Here is a 22246-nt window from a genome sequence, read left to right as displayed (position 1 = left end):
AATGTTTCATGACCCCTGTCCCTTAATATGGCCCACACAGAAGAAGATGAATATCCGCACATTAGTTACTAGACTAACTTTCTCTTGGCATGCTGCATTATTTAGGGGCCAATCTATTAAAAGTAATCAGCGACTTCAAAAGTCTTTTAGCCCCGCTCTCATTCGGTTGTCACGTTTTCAGCGCTCCGCCCGTGGTGCCCTGCTCGACCAAACGCGGCTCAGCGCGGCACACATGCTCATGCCAGTGTAATTGTTTTGCTTTCTGCTGTCAGCCATTATCCTAATTCACACAAAAGGGGCCCCTCCTTCCTCTGGCTTCAGCGGAAAGTGGAGCCCCGAGGGCAACTGTACGCTGAGGAGGCTGGGAGAGGGAGCAAAACAATGAGTGTATGCATATGTGCGTGTGTGTTTGTGTGTGTGATCCAGAGTGAGAAAGAAACAGCAAGAGACAGACAGAGGGAGTGAGAGGAAGGAAGGAAAGGAGCATGTGTGCAAAGGAGAGGAAGAGGAAAGAGCTCTCCAACCAACTTCCACTGATATCTAGTCTTTACTCCCACTGTAAAAGCACAGTGTGGATGCTCCGACTACTGGCTATGTGCTGACTTTGAACTGTACATGCGCGTACGTGCGTGTGCATGTGTGTGTGTCACCGCTTAAATAACTTCTTTGTATGGTGTAAATTTACACCAGTGGAGAAGCACAGCAGCATAAACGATAAACTACCCACTGCATGAACCTGAAGTACAGCTGAAAGTGCGCGCAGGAAATCATCTCGATGGGAAAAAAAACCCGACATTAAACCGCTGCCTGGGCAGAGACGTTTTCTTTCTTTCTTTTTTTTTTTAAACTCATGTTATGTTGCAGCGGGATAAAAGAATAAGCTGTCAGGGATTTTCTGTCAGTAGACTTACTGAATATCATAATTTTATTACCAGGGGATTACATAGATGGTTTTCTTGTAGCCAATTTGGCAGATCCTCTGGTGCATGTTTACCTTGGTCCACTGGGGACTCAGCTGATGCACAACTGAAGGCGCTGCAATGCAACAAATGACACTGGGCATTAGACGTAAACGCTGTAAAACGTAAGGGGAGACGTTTCAAATCAGTGGAGGCTCCAGAGTTAGTTTTGTTTGCTTTCAGAGCTGTGGATTGTGGAGTAACCGTTTCAGGACGGAGCTAATAATGAGATAAAATAGATTATTTCAACTAGTTCTTTCAAATCTGAATCATCCCAGCTAAAACCTTGAAGAGCCAGTATTAAACTGCTTTACTGGCAGCTGTGCCTCCAGAAAGCCATGTCCAGATGTGGGCCACTATAAAAAGTGGAGTGGGACACTAAAAACAAAAGCTAAAACAGAAGGTGAGAAGTTTTATTTAGGCATGTTGCTATCCCAGAACCTGAAATTTAAGTCTTTCATTGTTTTAGGATAATAGTCTGTATTTCAAGCACAAAAATAATCTATTTCAATAATATGTTTGAATATGTTTGTTTAGTTCCTGGGGTACAAATTGTACAGTATTTTAAATTATCGCATCTCTCCTTATCTCACCTAAATATGTGATAGCATTTAAAGGTGAGGTCAGGAATGAGTCATTAAAAACTGACCTCTACAACAGGTAAATAAAAAATAAAGAATATTTAAGTTAATAAAATGAATTAATTTTGCAAATCATCAAACTTTGCCTTTTCATTCTTCTCTTAAATTTATGCATAGAATATTATAATACCAGATTGTCTGGCGGCAAACCTGGGAGTTCAAGATGGAAAAAAATAAAAGTTTTCCTGTTAAACTTAATCTGTCATCTAATCCTGTGTTGCAGAAAACTGAAAGTAAGACAGGAGTTGGAGCACAGGCTGAAAAAATGTTAACTAAATCACTCGACCGTATCAAATTGTCCTGAGGCCACGTCAGTGTTAAAGCACAGATAATAACAATTATAAAACTGTTCATAAATCAGCAAAAGGTCAATATGTGGCATCCTTATGAGCCTGAGTTTATATTTAAATAAATTAATAAATAAAAATTTCAAAGAACGATACGTCTGACATCAGACGGCAGTTTGTTATTATTCAATGGGTGCTTGACTGAGACGTATTAAGTTTAATGACAGCAAAAAATAACAAAACCAATCTAACAACCACCAAACTAAATGTTTAGAGAGGAATAAAATGTCTATACATTGTTTCACAAGTTTTGAAGCACGAGTGCAATTGGTCAGAGCTGGAAACATAAATCAGCAAATAAAACACAGAAAAAACTATGTATTCAATAAATGATTCAAGAAAAAAAAACATTCATAACTTTCTATCTTTAATTTGATCAACAACAAAAAAAATTACTCAGGGGCTCTTTCTAAAGTTTCATTTAAAAAATACATAAGCAAATGATTATGTATAAATTCATGTTTACTTTAGTTTTTTCACGTCAAAACGTTCCCCACTCTTAAACTATTTGTATGCTAAAATCTTTATTATAAACCAGAACTAAAAAAAAAAAAAAAAAAAAAAAAAAAAAAAAAAAAAAAAAACTCAGAGAAAATTGGTATCGGCCAGGAAAATCCCGATCAGTGCATTTCTGCTGTTAAACTGACTTCACTGTTGAAGTTACACAGCAGCTGAACGACAGTGACACTGGTTAAACAATTTTTTATCCGGTTCCTCATTTAAAGAAACAATACCATCGATTTATTCGATTTTAAATAAGTGCGTGTTTCCATTATTCGATTGAATTGAATGGGTTTGATAATTAGTCATCACTTGTTAATTTGTCAGTCGTTCTTAATAAGTTGCTGAACTAAGTGAATCAGGTAAAAAAAATAAATAAATAACGGGATAATAAATGCACGTTTCTTACCTGGAGTCTGGGTACTTGGTGAGGGTCGCAAGGCTGCTGGTGTACATGTGTCCTCCGACGTCGATGTGAACGGGGGCGTTCGCTTTGGTCAGCTGAGCCGGCAGAGGGATCCCCTGAGCGGCCAGGGGAGAGACCGGGGACCGGGTCAGAGACAGCCGTGACATGCTTCTTCCCTCCTGAAAGCAAGTGTAGAGAAAAGCCATGGGAACAAAGGTAAAGGAGGGGCGGAAAACACTACACAGTGATCCTGTACAGGGAAGAAGAGGGTATATCCTTTCTGAATGCTATCAGATCACTTCCATGTCTGTCTGGTCGCATATTTAGCTTGGAAATTATTGCCACCGCTCTAATTAAGTATGTTTGCATCTTTTCATGCAGCACCGCGGGCTAGGATAGGAGGATGCTTATTAGAGAAGAGGGCTGAGAGAGAGATAGACAGATAGGAAGAGTGTGTGAGAGAGAGAAAGAGAGAGAGAAACAAGGAGGGGTGTGGGTGATGCTAGGTGTCAGCCTCCAGGGGGATAAAATAAACTGCTGCTGCAATATTCTAATTAAAGGTCGCCTTATGTGTTAGACGTGATGCGCCAAGACGCGCCAAGCACCAATCTGAGAAGGAAGGCAGTCAAGGCGGGAGGGGTGCAGGGAAGTTAGGGGGTGCAACTTTACCTTAGCTACACACACACACACACACACACACACACACACACACACACACACACACACACGCACCCCAATGCACAAAACTCCAAGGTGATCGCTTCTCACGTGACTGCATTTATAGGGACCAAACGCGTAAAAACGCGTCAGATCGCAACAAAACGCACGGACAAGACTAGCAATGATCAGTTAGTTGATATGCTGTGAGTAAAACTCCAGAGAGAATTACACAACAAAAAATAAAAGACCAAACCAAAAAAACAAAAACAAAAAAAAACCCCTGACAGAATTCTGAGAATTTAAGAGTCTCAAACACTCTCTCTGGTGTTTAAGAGTTTATTGTAGCATGAGTGGCCAGAACAGTGAGCTGAAACTGATCAACTGATTAAATGCTTTGAAAATATTTCCCATCACTGCGAGTTTTTATTCTGGTCGTGGCTAAAGAGGAACAGGAGAGGTTGGATGAGGGGGGTCTAGTATCCAACCTGCACCAACAAACCACTACGTGGCCACAAAATGCGTTCCTGCATATATATATATATATATATATATATATATATATATATATATATATATATATATATATATATATATATATATATATATATATATATATATAAGCTAAAATGCGAAAGAAAACTTCGATTAAACGTACAGAGCTGATCAGCTGCGTAGGAATCCAAATGATCCCTACGGCCCAGAAAGAGGCGCCACGGGGGGACTGGATTGCATTTCAAATTCAAGGTCAAAAAAGGGGAAGAAGGGGTATGCAGAAAGAAAAACAAATTGGAGAAACATTAAAGTTTTTGCTCCTGTCACATGGGCCTGTCCCATCACCGGTCTCTCTCTCTCTCTCTCTCTCTGTCTCTCTCTCTCTTTCTCTCTCTCTCCAGTCCACCGCACCAGTCCGGTCAGTAAACCTACATCACGCATGGAGATTTGCATAAGGAACAAATGGAAAATTTGACCCATAATTCACCTTCTTGCCCTACTAATCACACCCAATCAGCACAATCATTTTTTACTTAAACTGCTTCTTCTAACCTACCAGCAGTCAATATGTGGCAGGTCGCTCCACAAAACCACAGCAGCAACTTTCAAAACTCGGATCTCTCATAATCTTCTTGTCAAAAATGCCACCGGGAGGCTGAAAACATAAAGAGCTCGATAGGCACGAACATCACAAGCCTACGCTCTGCCTTTAATCTCCGAAATGCTCAATATGGCGTCTCATTCCTGCCCCACAATTTAAAGCCGAATATACACGTGAAATGTCCTGCTGCTTATTAAAACTCATACTCGTTCAGACAACACAAACAACAACAAAAAAAGACAAAAAAAATGCAGCTGCTGGCTCCTCACTCCCAGCAGCAGCCCCCATGCAGCTCAGCGCAGTCGCAAAGCTCGCACTTTGACTAAAAAAAAAAAAAAAAAAAAAAAAAAAGCATTGGATTCCGTAATATAATAGTCACCCTACCGTTTCAAACATTGTAGGGAGTCCAGATGAAATCCGTGCCCTCGGTCAGTCCCAGCTGTTAAAACCCCCGCAATCTTTTCTCCAAAAACTACACACGCATCCAGCTCCCCGCACCGAAGCTGAGCTATACGAATCTTTTTTTTTTTTTTTTTAAATCAAATCCCGCAAAACAGTTTTTTTTTTCTCCTATGAGACGTTCGGATGTGGCCGGGGTCGACTGCTCTCAGAGGGGGGGAGTCTCTGTGGCTTTAAAGCCTCTATTCGCAAGAAGGCTGTCTCGACCTGTCCTCATGGAGCCGCTTTGTACCAAGGCGCACAGGAAGCGTCCTTACCTTGAACATAGATGAGATGATCTCCTTCCCCCCTTCTCCGCTCTTATTCGGATACGCGTAAAAAATGTGCGCTCTTGTTGGAATCCTGCTCCCGGTTTTTTTTTTTTTTGGTATTTTTTCCTGCCTCTTGTCTGTCTTTTTTCTTTGCCTAAATGAAAACTGCCCCTGTGGTTTGTTATGAGAGGAAAGAAAGCCAATAATCCTTCTCTAAATAACAGAGCGGAGCTAAAAAAGAAAATTCTCGCTCCGGGCTGCCCGAGCGCCTCTGGGCCGGGGATTAGGCTACAATTAGCTCAACTCCACTCTCTCGCCTGGGCAATTTTCTCAAGGAAGAGAACGTGATACCCCACTATTCCTCAAATTATGACTTCACAGATAGAAAAACTCTTTCTTTCTTTTTTTTGACGGAAAAAAGTGGAGCGGCGTGAAGTTGAGATTTAGAGGGGGAGCAGGAATCCAAACAGGGAAGTGTCAGATTCAGATTTAGACTTAGCAGATTTTAATCATTGTCATTTCGTCTGATGTAATAGGTCCTCAGGCAGTCCAGCTAAACGGAATACAGTTCCATCTTCAGTCTGAATGGAAAGTTTTAAACCACGCAAGCAGCCATAGTCCTTCACTCAGACAGCATATAACTTGTTGATAAAGTCTCAGGTTAAAAAAAAAATTTAAAAATGAAGTGATATCCTTGAGCCAATATCTTTCAGTGTCCCTTGTCTTCCCCCATTCACTCCTTCCTCCTCTCTCCCTCTCCTGCCTTAATGTCTGGAGTTGTAACGCCAAATTTCCTGCAGGCCATTAAAATCAAATGACGTTCATGGACATGCATGCATGCTGCTGCAGAAAGCGCCCTCACAACCTGCCTGCAGCCAAATGCGCCATTTCAATTATAGCGCAGGGCTTAGATGGAGATATCTGCACAGAACCCCCCTCCTCTTCAACTCCCTCCTCCTCCTCCTCCTCTCTCCCAAGTGAAAAAACCAGGCAGCCTCCAGACTTTTTTTTTTTTTTAGTTTTTGGAAAAGAAGATAGAGGCTGATTATTGTTATTTTACCCAGCAAACAGAAGAGTGACACAAAGCGAGCGCAGAAACGAAGAAAGAGAAAGGGTGGGTGAAGCAGGTGTTCGCACCTTAGGAAAGGATTATTTATTTATTTCTGTGTTTGTTTATTTGTGGGTAAATAACTGTGAATAATTGATGCAGCATTGAGCCCAGTAATTACCCTGTACCAGCTTCGTTCCAGAGGTGTCACGTTGGTTTCTTGATATTTGGCGCCAACCAGTGTAGAAACTTGTTACTGGTCCACAGGATCTACACGGAGCAGTCAGAGCTTCAGTCTCCTTCAAGGCAGTACCTTCCTTGGACTCTAGAGTTTTGAAAACAATGAAGTGTTACTTAAAAAAATCTTACTAGTTATTTTCATTGCGAGTCATTTTATTTGTTAGATTTTTTACACCAGGCGACATTTACACACAAAACTGTTAGAACATTTTCTCTCCTTAATGACTCAATTGTTGTCACAATTGTTTTTATTTTCTATATGTCACCTATATGCTTCAGACCACCATGACGTCAGAGCTAATGACGTAGTTTTTGGGTTAATCTTTGACCTCCTGGATGAGTTGTTGATCAATTCCTGGTAGAATCCATAGTTCCATCATTCACAGGAAGTTGTCCAAGTCCTGAAGCAGCAAGGTTGTTTGCTTGGTTGCAGTTATTTTTACAAAAGTATTTTTGTCAGTAGTAGTTTTCACCTTGCAATACTCCCTTGGTTGTTGTTTCCGCCCATGTCTTTCCTTGTATTGAATCATAAAAATAAAAAAAACTGACTTCCTCCTCCTTTATACAGAAATCCCTGCCTGTGTGAACCTCCCTTTTTGAACTTTAACTTAAAAAAAAATGTTTTACTTATTTTGGACATTCAACAAACTCTCATGGTGTTCAAGCTTGCTGGAAACAAAAAGTTGTAAAAAGGATGAAAAATGCACTAAACATAAATAAATATTGTGACTTATTTATGCAACATCCTTCCTTCTCTTTAGGATATTGCAAAACACCCAAATGTTTATGGGTGCCCCCCACTGAACTTTTGGGGATTTTGTCGCATTACCGCCTGACTTTTTGCAACAAAAAAAAAGAAAAAGAAAAAGAAAATAGCAATTAAATGATACAAATAAGCGATATTGCTAGTGATGTATGACAGCCATGGTGATAGGAGTGTGAGCATGCGTCTCTGCTAGAGGCAGGCCAACTTTTCGTATAATTAGAGGGACCTGAGCACGCCTCGGAGCGTTCCCACGTCGAACCCTCTGGCTCAGATTTGTTGTTTCCAGAGGTAAAAAAACTGTAGGGGGGAGAAACAGATTTTTTTTTCTCATTAAAGGAAACAAGCCTGGAGTAAGTTCAATTACATGAAGTATGCAGGGATGTTGTAAATTTAAAGATTTAAATAGCTTACAAAGTGGCCCCAGGCCCCATCAGTTAATTTCCTTAATTTATGGATTTTATCAGTGTCTGAGAGGAGGAAGTAGGTCATCTTCAGTATTTGCATACAGCTCTGAGATTTCAGGAAAAAAATCCAAAAATATCTGCCCTCTTGACCATGACCTGAGGAGAGTAAAGGGTTAAACAGACCCCCCCCCTCCTTTAACAAGGAGAACGAAGAAGAAGCTGACGTTAATTTGGTCTAAGTAATGAGATTATTGATGTCTGGTCCCCAGGATGCAGGTGCAACTCTGTTAATGTTTTCATTAAAGGATTATCCCGCTGAATACACACGGGTTCAAATGCATTTCTAAGCCAAAAGTACAATTAACCCTTTACTACAGTGGACCGCTAATAAAAGCTTTTTCTTCTGCGTGAGGGTGGCACATTTATATTAGCTACTATTGGACTCTAGTGTGCTATTCTAGACACTGCCACCTACTGGTCAGTCATGCAAAAACATTCCTCAAACACAACCCGCAGTCTTCCAGAAATGCATAGCACATTTGGAATATCTTCCCTGTTGCTCCATAGTATTTGCCCTTTGCATGTTAAATATAGCTACTGGTAAATCATTTATGAACAACATGCAGATGAACAAATGAATCATATTTAACCTGAACTTGCAATCATAACTGTAAAAATGTTGATTATTTCAGCAGCACGGAATGTTTTGCGAGTAAAAAACAACATTAGGATAGTACCAAGCCGCGTTTTAGTTTCATCTACATGTAAATGTATGCTTAGTAGTTTCCCTTTCACCCGTATGTTAAAATGAAGCAGGCAAGTCCTTTCATCTTGTGTGTGCTCCTGAAAATAATTTCAAACATGTTTAAAAAGAAAATTATTTGTCTACGTTAGAAATTGTTACAAACATAATGACACTGAATGAGGAAGTCATAATTCATGCGTGAAAGGGCTGATATTGATTTCTCCATAATTATGAATTAAGATGTTTAATCTGCAGCAAGATGCTGCATAAATCCATCAAAAATATCAAAGTCTCTTTCAGACTTCATATGCTAATGACATGGATGAATTAATGCATGACCCTATACCAGTAATAACTTTGCCTCTAGGTCCAAAAGCAGGTGCTATTAGTGGTGCCGGCTGCTTAAAGTGGCACAGAGGACATCGCCATGTCTGTCTCTGCTTCCAGCATTGTTCTTGCAGCAAGGGAAAGCTGTAAAGCTTTTCTGCTTCCTATCAGGGAGTCTTTCTTATTTGCATCCTCAGTGTTGCCAATTGAAATCACTCTCTCACTACAAGAACATTTACAGACCACGGGATAATCTTTTGCTAGAAACAGAAATAACTTTGTTTTTTCTTGCAAAGAAACAAAACACTAAACCAAATTTAGTAGCAAGTACAGGGACTCCAGCACATAGTACCATTAGTGGTACTTTATTGTAATTTAGCCAATTTGTAAGCATGATGCAGCACTATTAGTCAATAAGTTTACAGCAGATGCATCCTTTTGTTCTAAAGCTTTAAAAATTGTTCTCCATAGTGTCCAGAGTCTGGTAATTCTTCCATTTATTTAATGTGCAGTTTTTACTCTATAACACCAGATGTATCTTTCCAGACACACATCTTTCTAAAATCCTGCCGTATTTGTTTTCATGTTTGTTTCATTCGTTTTAATTTGTACTGTACATACAAACATAAAAGCTTCATACATTTATATCCTCACTTGATTATCCTGAAGCAATGCATTTTGATCAAAATTAGACATTCATGTCTATTGTCGTCAGTGCATGTAAGAACATAAGATATTTAGATATTTTGTCAAAAGCATCCAACAAACAGCTTGATTTCTAAGAGCATCATCTTCTCATGTTTTTCCCGCATGAGGCTCAAACCTTGAGGACATTTATCAGATATTATTTGATTCACCCAGACCAAGTGCCTCATATACTGTACATTTAGGTGAAAACAGTAGGTACATTACAGTCAGCCAACCCCTTAAATGAGAGCATTCGCAAGAATGTCTTTCAAGCGTATCATATCTGATCAACACTTGCACTTTCCCCTCTGGCAGGTGGAGAAAGTTTGAAAAGAACATTCAGAACTTGCTTTAAGTCATCTGCATGCCTTGTGGATCCGGTTGCTGTCAATCGCTCGGTTCTTGGAGCCATTTGACATTCTGCTTGATGTTGGTGTGTGTCTGAGGTGCAGCAGCGACACTTATTGTTCATTATTTCAGAGAGAGAGAGAGAGCGCGGGAGAGAGAGAAAGAGATGGAGGATGAATGGGGGAGGGGGTAATAGGGTGTCAGTTTATTAATAGAACATGCGTTTTGTTGCACACAAACACCTAACAAGCACAATGCAGAATTCCCTCAAGTGCTTAAGGCCAGCAATTAAGTTTCCGAAAAAGCGGCAGCACAAAGAGAGTGTTTACTATCTGTATACTTCTGAGAGTTGGTGTTATGAGTCAATTCTACTTTAACAGGCTGAACGGAAATGGCGCTAAGGCAGCCAGGATTTCTCCTCGGTTCCTTCAGTATGCTCCTGTGATTGATTGAGTCACTGAGTAAACATGAATTAACCGAGAAATGGAACAAACACAGAATTTCTGCATGTTGGCAGATTCCATATTATACGTCGTCCTGTTGCTCCACAAACTTCAATGTAGTTTTTTCCACATCTACAGACTGAAACTTTTACCAATTTTTCTTTGAGAAACAACTCAAGCTCAGTCAGATTTGATGGAGAGCTTCACCTTTAAAATCTCTGCTGGGGCATTCTTACGCCTGGACTTTGACACCTTCCTATGAAATCTGACAATCTCCATTTCTATGGCAAATAAATAATCTCGCAAAGCATGAAGCTGCCACCACCATGTATCACTGTGGAGGTAGTGAATCCAGAGAGAAGTGCAGCCTCGTGTTGACCAAAACGTTCAATCTTTCACAACAGATTTCTCTCTAAGAGTTACAGGTGTAGCTCCTCCAAAGATCCCACTGTCATATTGGCTACTTTTCTTATCAACGTAGATAGACAATCAAAATCTGTGCTACTTTGTGATGGCATACAACATGAAACCCCAACTTAAGTTTGTAATAGTAAGTTTGAGATGTGTGAATTATTTTTGGAAGCCACTGTAAATACATAAGTACGTCTTTCTTTCTTTCCTTTCGTGGTCTATTATACTTCTCTCACACCAGGCCAAGTATTGATCTATGAGTAAATCACAATAATTTGCTGATATTTTGTTTTAAACTGGAAGTAGTTGAGCCTGAAAAACAAATTAAAACACAAATAGTGTTTTTTTTAGCTGTCAGTGGCATCGATCTTCTCATCTGAAGGATGTTTTGTATCTATCTTGTATTTTAGTTAAATAATCTCTTTTGCTGCCATCAAGTGGTCCAAAGCTCTAATCACAGAACCAAAGTACAACCTTTGATGAACACCTGTAACCTGTTACCTCCGTGTTGTCAGGTAGCAGAGCTCTGATCATCATTTTGGCATTTACACGCTTTTTTTCTCTCTAAATACTGGAGTATGAATGCCACAAAAACACAGACAGGAATGTTAAAAAGTTTGACATTTCCTCTTCATCCTCATGATGAGGCCAGCTCACTCTGCTGCTGTTTTCATCACCGTCTCTATTTTTCCCAAAACTGTAATCCTCTCTGAAGTTTTTTTTTTTTTTTTTGTAAATCTTGTGAAATGTGTTATTCTGCTTCTGGCTTCCAGAGAATCCAGCTTCATGCCTTGAATGTGTGAACAGAGGAAAAATGATCTTTTGCTTTGGTTGCTGCTACTATTTGGTTAGCAGTAACAACGTGAACAGTGTGATGTCTCCGATCACATCTGGTATGCATCACATACCATTCCTCCCCACTCTGTGTGCCTCGGGGGGAAGTCCCTGGCACTGCGGAGCACCCACAGTCCTCATTAGAGTGCATGTGTCATGATGGCATCAACCCACAGCCTTGACTTATGCTTTATATTTACAGTCATCCATCAGAACACTGTCATCACAACAGTCAAAAAACATGGGTTTTATCTTGAACGGTTGGAACTGATGTTTGGAAGTCCTGCTACGTTCGGCCTCCTCCAGGGCCCTTCTTCTGTCTGCAGCCATGTTGCTGTGTCCCATAAAGGGCTGAGATTTGAACTGGAGTCCCTGTCCTTTTGTTGTTCGCGGAGCTCCCTAACAGCACAGAGGAGGGACAGGGTTTGATGTGTCTTCTGAAGGCCCGCTGCTTTGTCAACACTGAGGCCCCTGCACTGACACTATGGAAGCCGAGCGCCTGAGGGTGACAGCGGAGGGGGTGGGTGTAGAAGGGAAGGGTGGGTCACCGCAAAAAAAAGGAGACAGACAGAGTAAGAGAGACTAGAGAGGCGAAGGGGGGGAAGGGTGCTTGCTAGTGTGGCCAGCGCCCAAGGCTAGTGCAGAGTGCTCTGTGCAGCAGACAGCCTGATAGGGACTGAGGCTGCTGGCTGATGACATTTTATGGTCACAACATGCAATCCCACCAACTTTAGCTGGTGAAAATCCAGTTTTCATACACGAAAGATGTGATATTTGCTCTTCTTTTGCTTTGTTGTTTCAGTTTCACATAGAGTTGATGCAGTTTTGCTTGTCTTTTATGTTATTTCTTTTACAATATACAAAACAGTGGGGGGTAAAACAGTGTCTCTAAAAATCAAGCCAAAAATCATATGTTCTTAAGTGTTCATATTTTTCAAGTAATTGTTAGCACAAATGTTTCTAAAACAGAGCTGAAACAATTCAGCTGCCATTGATCTGAAGTTGTTTAATTAGCAAAAGATAAAACAAACTTGCATAAAACAGTTTTGACAGAGAATAAAGCTGTAAAATTAAAATTAATTCTTAAAAAGCACATTAGGAAAATACATTTCCTTTAAGTAAATTATATTACGAGCAATTCTACCTGTTTATGAACAGTGGATACTTTTTTTGTCCAAACAGTTGTTTAAATATGTGCTATTTTAACCATCAAAGTGTGTTAACTTTATATCTGAACTCAAAAATGAGTTCAAACAAGATGAAAAAATATTTTGAATACGCTACATTTCTCTGTCGATACGATTTAAAACATGAACAGCTTGACACAAGTTGTAATTGTAGATGATGAGAACCACTTAATGAATTACATTAATATTCTTCCATAATCTCTCAATAAAGGAACATTTTAATGTATTATAAAGGTTGTCCAAGGGCCAGAAGCAGTTTGTCTTTTTTAAGGTGTTTCATAACCTTTGAATTCTACACATCAACTTTTTCATCCACTCCTTGCCATCTGAGATGTTGCTCGGTATCAGTTTCTTTTTACAGTCCGATTGACAGCACGTGTCATCTCAAGGCGCTTTGCTAAAAACGAATCAATTCAATCTGATTATTCATACATTCAAATTGATCCTAGTTATCAAACAAAGCAGTAAAGTTACATTTATTATTAAAATTGGTTAAAGAAAATGTTGATTAAAGTAATCCCTACATATTGGATTAGCCATTGACTTGCAGCATCCTCTCCTCCTAGATGAGCATGCAATGTCTCTGTGACTTTGCAGCAATCCCTCATGCATGTAGCGACAGTGGAGAGGAAAACTCTCCATTAACAAGAAGAAACCAGCAAATGCTTGGACACACACTAATCAGACCAAACATTATGAGTGCTGATAGGTGAAGTGATTATGTCTTTGTCATGGTAACTGATTGTCAGAAACAAGGCACAAGTGAAGATTTTGCCTCAATAGATAATGTGTTAAAAGCTGCGGCAAATGAGCAAGGTGAAGCCTTTAACTGGATTAAATGAGAAACACATTTTGAGGGCCAGACAACTGAACCATAGTGTCTCAACACTACATATCAAAATATGTCTAAGGAAGGAACATTGTGAACAATCCCATATATGTTATGTACTGGAAAAAAGTCAGAAGACCTACAGAATCTACTGCTAATATGTTGGTGCTTCATACCATCACAGAACTGGATCATACTTCATTTGACCTAATGTTAGCCTTTCTTTCCGTCAGGTACTGTACTTCAATCTATTTTTTTAGTCAGCCACAGTTGGTTTGAGGCATTCTTTACTTAAACTGTTTGGTCAGTAGGTGGCAGTGTGTAGAATGAGACAAAACAAAGAGACTTTAGAGTCCAGTGAAGTGACATTAAAAGCAGGTATACCATCCACACTCGTGCATACAGAAAACAACTTCTGAATAGATTTCTACTGCAGCAATAAAGGATAATAAACAATTTAAACTTACCCAAGTTTCTTCTTGCTGAACTTAAATCAAGTGAAGAAACTAATATTTTGGAAAAAGGACATACTTGTACAAATTACAGGTCAATAACTGATTGTTGAGTTTTCTGTCTGGCTGGGTGTTGGATTTGAGCAGATTTGAGCAGCTGCAGTTTCTGAGGTGGAGAGATGGAGTTCAGCTCACAACAAACTCAGGAACAAATCTGGAGAGTTAGAAGAGGAGGAGGAGAGAAGCTTTGGGTGAGGAGGGCAACAAAAACACTATTTTGCAGAGGATAAACAATAAAAGCGAGATTAAAAACAGGAGGGCAGAAAAATATGTGAGTTTATTTTAACTTAAATTGCAGATTATAATTCCTGTGAATCGGCTCTTGGATTAATTATATGCCTACAATTCACAGTAAAGAGTGAAGAAAACAAATATTAATGGTTACATTACAAAAGTGCAGTGAAACAATAACTTATACTATAAGTATCTAACCTCCTGGTGTTTTTTGACAGAGTTATACAGAGCCAGTCACTTGTGATGTATTTGTTTTTTGCGGTGAATCACAGTCTGAATGTGTTCTCCATCCTTCGGGGATCCGGGCAGGAATGAGCCTGGAGCTAGCCGGAGGAGCTTCTTGCTTCTGGGAGAGCCTGATGCAAGGTGAGAAAACAAGTCGCTCACTTTGTGATAAGTGGTCATAAGTACCATAAGTTTCCATTCTGCACCCAAAACTACTGCTGACGGTTTCGTACATCATGTCTGACTCCTGTGTATAATCTCTGCGGTGAGTTGTCAGTTTGAGCCAGAAATCCTGTCAGTTTATTGCTCTGCTATTTGACATCATCTCCTGCAGAAAAAGGAATAAAGTAGGCGACAGACAACAAGTACTTCTGGAAAACTGTCAGTTTATTCTTTTGCCTGATAACTACTGCAGTACTTTGAAAAATAATTCACAGACTTTCAGTTTTCCACACAGTTTTTCACATTCCAGCCACAAACTTCAATTTATTTAATGTCACAGATGAAGACAAATTGGTGCATACTTGTGAAGTAGACACTTCTTTCAAGTTTTGTGACAGATTGCGGATCGTAATTAGGCCTGTCAAACACTCCAACACCTGAATATGGTCTGATCTTAACCGGGGGGGTCAAACTCATTTTCATTTCAAGGTCATGAATGTCCTTAAAGTGCTGGTTGTGGCAGAATGTGTTAATAAAACCACCTAACAACCAATTGTTTATATATTTAGTTTCTCTGCCTTCGGTGAAAACTTCTGAAAGTGAAATAATAACTGAAGTATTTCCACGCTGATGTAATCTTGAACTATTGGATTGTTGTCACATTTGCCTGCTATGTGAACATGTCATTGAATGCACCATTACTTTTATTGTTTATCAGACAGTCCTTGAGAAAAATTAAAGATCAATTGGAAAAAATGTAAGGTTAAGCAGCACTGCTTAACCTTACATTTAACCTTGCTTAACCTTACATGAAAGAAACTTTTCAATCAGCTGAAACTTAGGAGTGGAGCAATTTTTCTTTAAATTGATGCCAGAAACTGGTAGATACTTCCAAGAAATGTCTAAATTAACTTATTTCATTAACTTTCCTTTCCTTTCCCTTCTTTTCCTTTCCTTCCCTTTCCTTTCCCTTCTTTTCCTTTCCTTCCCTTTCCTTTCCCTTCCGCTTTTCTTTCCTTTCCTTTCCTTTCCCTTCCGCTTTGCTTTCCTTTCCTTTCCCCTCCACTTTGCTTTCCTTTCCTTTCCCTTCCGCTTTGCTTTCCTTTCCTTTCCTTTCCTTTCCTTTCCCCTCCACTTTGCTTCCCTTTCCTTTCCCTTCTGCTTTGCTTTGCTTCCCTTCCCTTCCCTTCCCTTGCTTTGCTTTGCTTTGCTTTCCTTTCCTTTTTTGCGCTGGAAGTTCTCGTCTTTGGAAACTTTGTCATTGTCTAATGAACACTACCACACTGTGCCCTGCTCATGAGCGAGCTGCTGTGAGTCGGCATGGTGCACCTGCCGTCTGCCAGGCAGCCACAGCGCTGCAGCCAGCCTCCAGGCGCTCCTAGATAACTCCTGTCTGATTAGCTCCTTAGGAGGACATTGTTCCAAAAGCAATTCACTCGACTCCCAGTATTAATTTAGTCCCAAGAGAGAGGCCCATCCATCCTAGGTGGGACGAGCTGCGCTCTGGGCCTGCCCTTCGGCCTGCTAATAGCACGGCACCTCCTGGCCTGTCACTATAAGTGATAGTCTCTGCAAGTTTGTTCCCTCCTTGTGTGTTTCTCCCATCAGGCATGGCGCCCACTTCCCTCCACTTCCCTCGTTGTTTCTTTCCCCCTTTATCAGCTGTGGTTTAGGGCAGGTGTCTCTTCTGTCACTTTCATCACTCACGCTGCTTGAAGAAGGGAAGGCACAGCTCTGAACATGATGGGAGAACGGGGATGATTCATTAAAAGCTCGCCTTCAATCTTTGAAGGGAGCAGGAGAGGGTTAAAGCTGGTGGACCTTTGGATGTTTGTGGGAGATGAGAGGAAACCCACACGTCTACTTTTTCACAATTTGACATTTGGAAAAAAAAATATGCTTAATGGAAACACGCAAATTCTGAAATAACTTTTGCCTTTTGATCAAAAGTTTTGACGCTGGGACGAGGTCGTTTTTTGGCCGCCCTGAAATTAGTTTATTTTTGAAAACTGCAACGGAAACAAAAAAACAAAAAAAAACAAAAAGAAACATGATTCACATAATCAACAGCCGGATGTTGCCACTGCAGCAAACCACAAAGAAGAAGATGACAGGAAGTAGTTGGAGAATCATGATGCAGGATGTTTTTTTATGGCTTATCCTGTGAACAAACTCATCCATGTGTGATTTTAATCACATTTCTTATTTAATAGAAACACTGCAATTGCAAAATTCAACATTAGCAGAATATTGACAAAGGGCTGTGCACATTTGTAATGGAAAGTCAGTTACTGATGCAATCTTCAGGAATACAGATATATAGTGCCTTTTAAAATTACTTTCCATTTTTTGATATTTTGTCACATTATACCCACAAATCTCAGCATATTTTATTGGGGTTTTATGTTATAAACCCTAATACGGTACCCAAGTCCAGTCCTCCAAAACCGTAGTTCAACAATGTTTGGATGCATCTGTTCTCCAAAGCATCTGAATAAAATGGATGAAATCCCTCATCAGCAGGTCATTCAGTTCTGCAGCAGCCTGGTAACAAGTCACTTATTTGATTCTGGTGTATTTTCAAAGGGATGCAGCTAAAAATTCCAAGAAAATTACCAAAAAACATTTTTACTTTCATTCACTCATTTTCTGATGATCTCTGACCAGCTTATTGGTGAGAGATGAAGAAAAGCATTAGTGCAGGGCTCATCGCTGTCCTGTCAAAAAGATTTCCCCACATAAACTTTGAATCTGAAGCTCCTGCAGAGTTACCATCTTTTTGTCTGATTAATGCTTTCGTTGCCACACCTTTTGGGTTAACTGGGGAACTTTGTTCCATATGCTTTCCATTTTCTCATTAATGGATTAAAAAGTGATTTATAACTTAACAATATTTTTCTTTTCCTTAGCTTTATCCTTTACCTTTCTTTCATGTTTCTCAGTCTTCATAAAGCTCTCCTGTTGACTAATACTCTCAAACAAACTGCTAAGGTCTTCACACAACAGAAGTATTTATTATTAAGTTAAATTAGATGACTTCTGGTAAGTAGTTACATAAGACTTTATTTAGGGGCATCAGATTAAACAAATAAATGTTGAATGATAAAAAGATGTTGGTCACACCAAATACCCTTTTCCTAAAAATCCACACAAAAGATAGCAAAAGATATTATTTTTAATATTTGAAAACTCGGGTTTGTCAAGACAAATTGGAGTTATTTGTCAAACTGTTTCTTCCTCACATTTCTAAGCACCCTAGATGCTGGTATGTGATGCCTTTTGCACAGCCAAGAGAGTTTGCATCACTGCATTCAATACTGGAACATTGTGCTCCTTTTAGGAGGGAACAGTCAGGAACAAGTGTTAAACACTGCAGCATAAAATCAGCTGAAAAAAAGCTCACACACCTCTGTTCTGATGCCATGAAATGAAAGCAAGTTAATTCATTCAGTATCCATGTCAGATGTCTTAACTGTGAAAATACGCAAGTTGGCTTGCAAGGGTCAAAGGTGATTTTGAAATAAAAACATGTGATGTGTAATCACGCTTTTCTAGCACTCTCATGACAGAGTCTTTCCTTCCTTCTCCTGTCCATCAACATCATCATCCAGATGTTCGCCTCAACTCTCGGTGTGTTCTCATATTAAAAATACATCCGCAATATGCTGTCATTAAACCCGAGGGGAGGCATGATGGTATAAATACGAGAAAGCAAAGCAATGCGGCATTTTATCAGCTCAAATGTTTCAGGATTTCTTGACAGTTGTGTCAGCTTAGTAGGAAAACTGCCTCAAGGTTAAAGAAGCGCTCAGCCCACAGTAGCTTGCGTGACCTCATTATAAAACCTGTGTTTATTGATTCGACTTCATCAAAGCTGCTGCATAATTTATGTCTATTTCAGTGTGTAGCCTAATTAGAGGACTTTTGTGGATGTTTTAGTGTCAAGATAGCAGACTGACAGATGCTGACGGCAAATTGCTTGAAAAAGTGCTCATTTCTATACTGTGCATACCTCCATGTCAAAGACTGAGCATCACTCTGGGAAACGCGGTAGCGGTGTTCGGCGTTAGCAGCATATCAGATGCAGCACTGCCATCATGTGGCTGTGCTTCACATGTCCTGGGAAAAATGAGAAAATACTGTTCATATACTGTGTGTTAACAGCATGCATGATAACATAATGAAAGTTTTTTTTTAATAAAGTTTTTTTATTTTATCCTAAATAGGATTATTGGGAAGTGTACACTAAACATACAAAACGTTGAAGACTTCTTTCCTGATGGCCGGGATTCAGGATTGAACCGTTTCTGTGAAGAGTTCAGTTGAATTCAGTGAAGTTTATTTATTCACAATAAATATCATCTCAAGAAACTTTACCAAAAAAAAAAAAGAAAAAAAATTAAGACCTGAAATGGTTTGAGATATCAATAAGACAAAATCTCAATGTAGCTGAGCACTAATGTGAACAAGAAACAAGAAAAGACAACATGAAAAGAAACAAATGCATTTTGTTTTTGTTAAGTATTCAGATCGCTAATAGGAGGATTAAATCCTCCCCTTCCCTACAGTAATTTGAGCCATGACCTAAATTCAAAGATTTTAAATAAACCTGGGCTTCTTATCAATCCCCTTGTCAGGAAGGTTATGTTCAAAAAGTCAACACCTAAAGTTGAGTTGCTTCTGTCAGCAAGTTGGTGATTTTTTCAAAGGCTCTGTTACTCATGAGGGTGTGAAAGCAGCTGAGCGAGTGTCTCTTTTGTCTACAGTACAACGTGTGTGTCTGTGCCTCGTTGTGTTTGTGTGATAGAGGGCTGTCGTCAGAGAATCAGCAGGAACCTGTCATCTGCCATGTTAATGCTGTCTCGAAGGCAAACATGAAGATTAACTGAGGAAGTCAGTACAATAATGCCTGAAAAATAGAGCAAAGTCAGTCCTGCCAACCGAGGGAAGGTTGATTATCACTTTGGGAAAATGTTTGGTTGCCTCTCTTGTATGTCTGCTCTGGGCCCTTAAGCTGATTTAGCAACACAAGCATGCGCTCTTCAAAGCATGTCAAGATTTTCCACGCACACTAATGAGGTAAATGGATGGCTTTTGTTTTCCATGCAGTTTTAGCTGCGCCCAAAGTGCTCTCACGACTTTGTACAATGCTGCTGCCAAAACAAGCCTTGAGCATTTAATCAAATTTCTAACTCTACAGTCTGATCAATTTATGCTGCAATATTCATCTGCCACAGCAGCACACACATGATCTCATATTCATAGAAACAGCTCGACAAAGGAGAGAGCACCGCTGTTTGTCTTATCAAAACAATGGCATCTCACAAGATGAAATGGTAGCGTGATTTAAAAATGCGGCTGCTGCCACAGCGAGAGTTGTTTCTGAACATGATTGTACATTCAGAGATCGTAAAGTACCGGCTCTGATCTAATCACAGAATGGAAATGAAACAAATCCTTTCCCTCGGAACCGACAAGCACCAGCAATGTGATGGAAGAATAAAGGCTGCAATTTGAAATGACTTGCATCTCAGAATAAAAAAGTTGCTATTGTAGACATTAAACATGCATTTGTGAGATGATGTGAGCACCTTCGGGGAATTTAATACAACTTTGATTTCTTTATGCCAAACAATCATTTAGCGCTGGTTTCAACACCTCAGGCCTGTGCTGCAGTGAATATTTACCAGCAACAGAAAAATCTGATGGGGATCACAGTGAGGGGAATTTATGGGCCAACGAAGATGTGGAACGACTTAAGAGTCACAGACAGAAACCTTCAAATATTAGGATTGAATTTATGGATGCTCAAGATGGAGAGGTTGTTCTCAAAGTATGCTTTGCTTTTACTTTGTATGAACAGCATCAATTTTGTAAAATAATTCTCATTTTTTAAGCAAAGTTTTATAAAAGGTTGTTTATATTCAAAAAACCCTTTTCTGAATAAAAGTGACAAAAGACTCCTTAAAAACACTTGACACTCACCAGCTATTCATAACCAAACAAAAATTTGTTGCACATTGCTATCATGCTCTCACAGAGCCTCTCTGTGTTATCTAAATGTAGTAATAAAATACCAGGATATTTTCTAAATATTTTCATTAATTGTGAAGTGGCGTGATAACCTTTGCTAATCTGTAAAATTTGAAAAAGTAAAGCAGTATCATGACCTTTCAAAAATCCTTCAGAAATCTATTCTGAACAGTGAAAAGTACCTCTCTTATTAAGAGACACTCTGACACATATTCACTAAACATGTCTTTTGAAAATAGCATGTTTAGGGTCATACTTTTAAATACACTCAGATTATTCACAGCAACCTTTCAGAGGTTTGTGGAACATATTTTCAAGATACAAATCCAAATAAATTTGGAAGCAAATAGATCTGTGTAAAGTTAAGTCAGAGAAGTTTGTGATCACCTACAATTGTCATAAGGACAGTTTCCGGTGTTTTTCCATCCCGTGTTACAGACGCTGACAGCCAGCATCCTCTGTCTTCCTTCAGCCTCTGTGAGACAGGCTCTAACTCTGCAGGCCACATGAAAGTGGTGTGGGTTTGGAAAATAGGGCGATAAGTTTCTCAGCGATGTGTTCAGCATGCTCCAGCCTGTCCTTCCTGCTCCCCATCGAGCCGTTCTGTCACTCAGCTGGATCCTCTATGAGAAGCTCAAGATAGATATAGAGCAGTGCAGAAAGAAGCTTCACCTGCACCGCATCCCAAGCACTTTAAAGTTATCCGTTATAGAGGCTAAAATCAATAGTTCATCTCTACAAGATTTATTTTAACCTTTGTTGGTTTATTAGCTTCAAAAATATGTTTTATAGTTGCAGAAAGTTGTGCTTCTTGACAGCGAATCTTAACAAATAGCAGGGAGCTTAATGCTGTTGTACACTATTGTATGGTAATATATTCTAAACTTTTCAGTCAGATATTTTTTCTATATTTGTTAGGATTATCTTGATCCGCACAGCAACAAGACAAAGACCAATAAATGAGTTGCCAAACGAGCCAGAAAATGCTTCATCACTCAGCTTCCACTCTGAAAACTAAACAATCCTGTAAACAAACTCTGAGCTGCAGTCTGTCATTTTTAGACCAAAAGGTCCAGAGTCCTCAGCTTGACAGAAAAAGAAGTGGAGATAACCCAGTACAGAAACAGCTAGCTAGACTAACCAAAATAAAACATGAAGTTATTAATAGAAACAACAAAAACAACTCTAGATGCAAGAAAGTTACCATATTTTCTGGACTATAGAGCGCACCCCACTCTAAGCTCCTCCCACAAAGTATGTATGTATGTATGTATGTATGTATGAATGAATGAATGAATGAATGAATGAATGAATGAATGAATGAATGAATGAATAAATAAATAAATAAATAAATAAATAAATAAATAAATAAGCAAGCTGGAAACATATATTAGCCAGACCAGGCTGGTGTCTCCGACGCTCTGGGTTTTCCACAATAAATCTGCTATTAAGGACGCAGCCCTCCGTCTCCAACGCCGAACCAAAAGCTGCATC

General features: G+C 39.5%; 1 protein-coding gene across 3 annotated transcripts in view; it reads right to left on the bottom strand.

Moving 5' to 3' along the window:
- kctd15b (potassium channel tetramerization domain containing 15b) overlaps window positions 1–6726 on the bottom strand; it is a 30913-nt gene extending 24187 nt beyond the window's left edge. Inside the window, exons 1-2 of one of the 3 annotated variants that reach the window (XM_014998060.2) lie at window positions 5324–6726; window positions 2858–3033 (exon numbers count right to left, since the gene is read on the bottom strand). In XM_014998060.2, the coding sequence (XP_014853546.1) occupies window positions 2858–3033; window positions 5324–5332 (185 nt within the window). In that variant the 5' untranslated portion in view covers window positions 5333–6726. Of the gene's footprint in view, window positions 1–2857; window positions 4012–4991 lie in introns of those variants that run through there. The other 2 variants (XM_014998059.2, XM_088004398.1) reach the window with 2 other exon arrangements.
- Window positions 6727–22246: the final 15520 nt, after the last annotated feature.

Source organism: Poecilia mexicana, unplaced genomic scaffold, assembly GCF_051168715.1.
Source record: "Poecilia mexicana isolate PSO_F unplaced genomic scaffold, ASM5116871v1 scaffold_3, whole genome shotgun sequence".
Lineage (NCBI taxonomy): Eukaryota > Metazoa > Chordata > Actinopteri > Cyprinodontiformes > Poeciliidae > Poecilia > Poecilia mexicana.
Note: the sequence above shows the minus strand (reverse complement) of the source record. Positions and strands in the feature narration are given on the sequence as shown.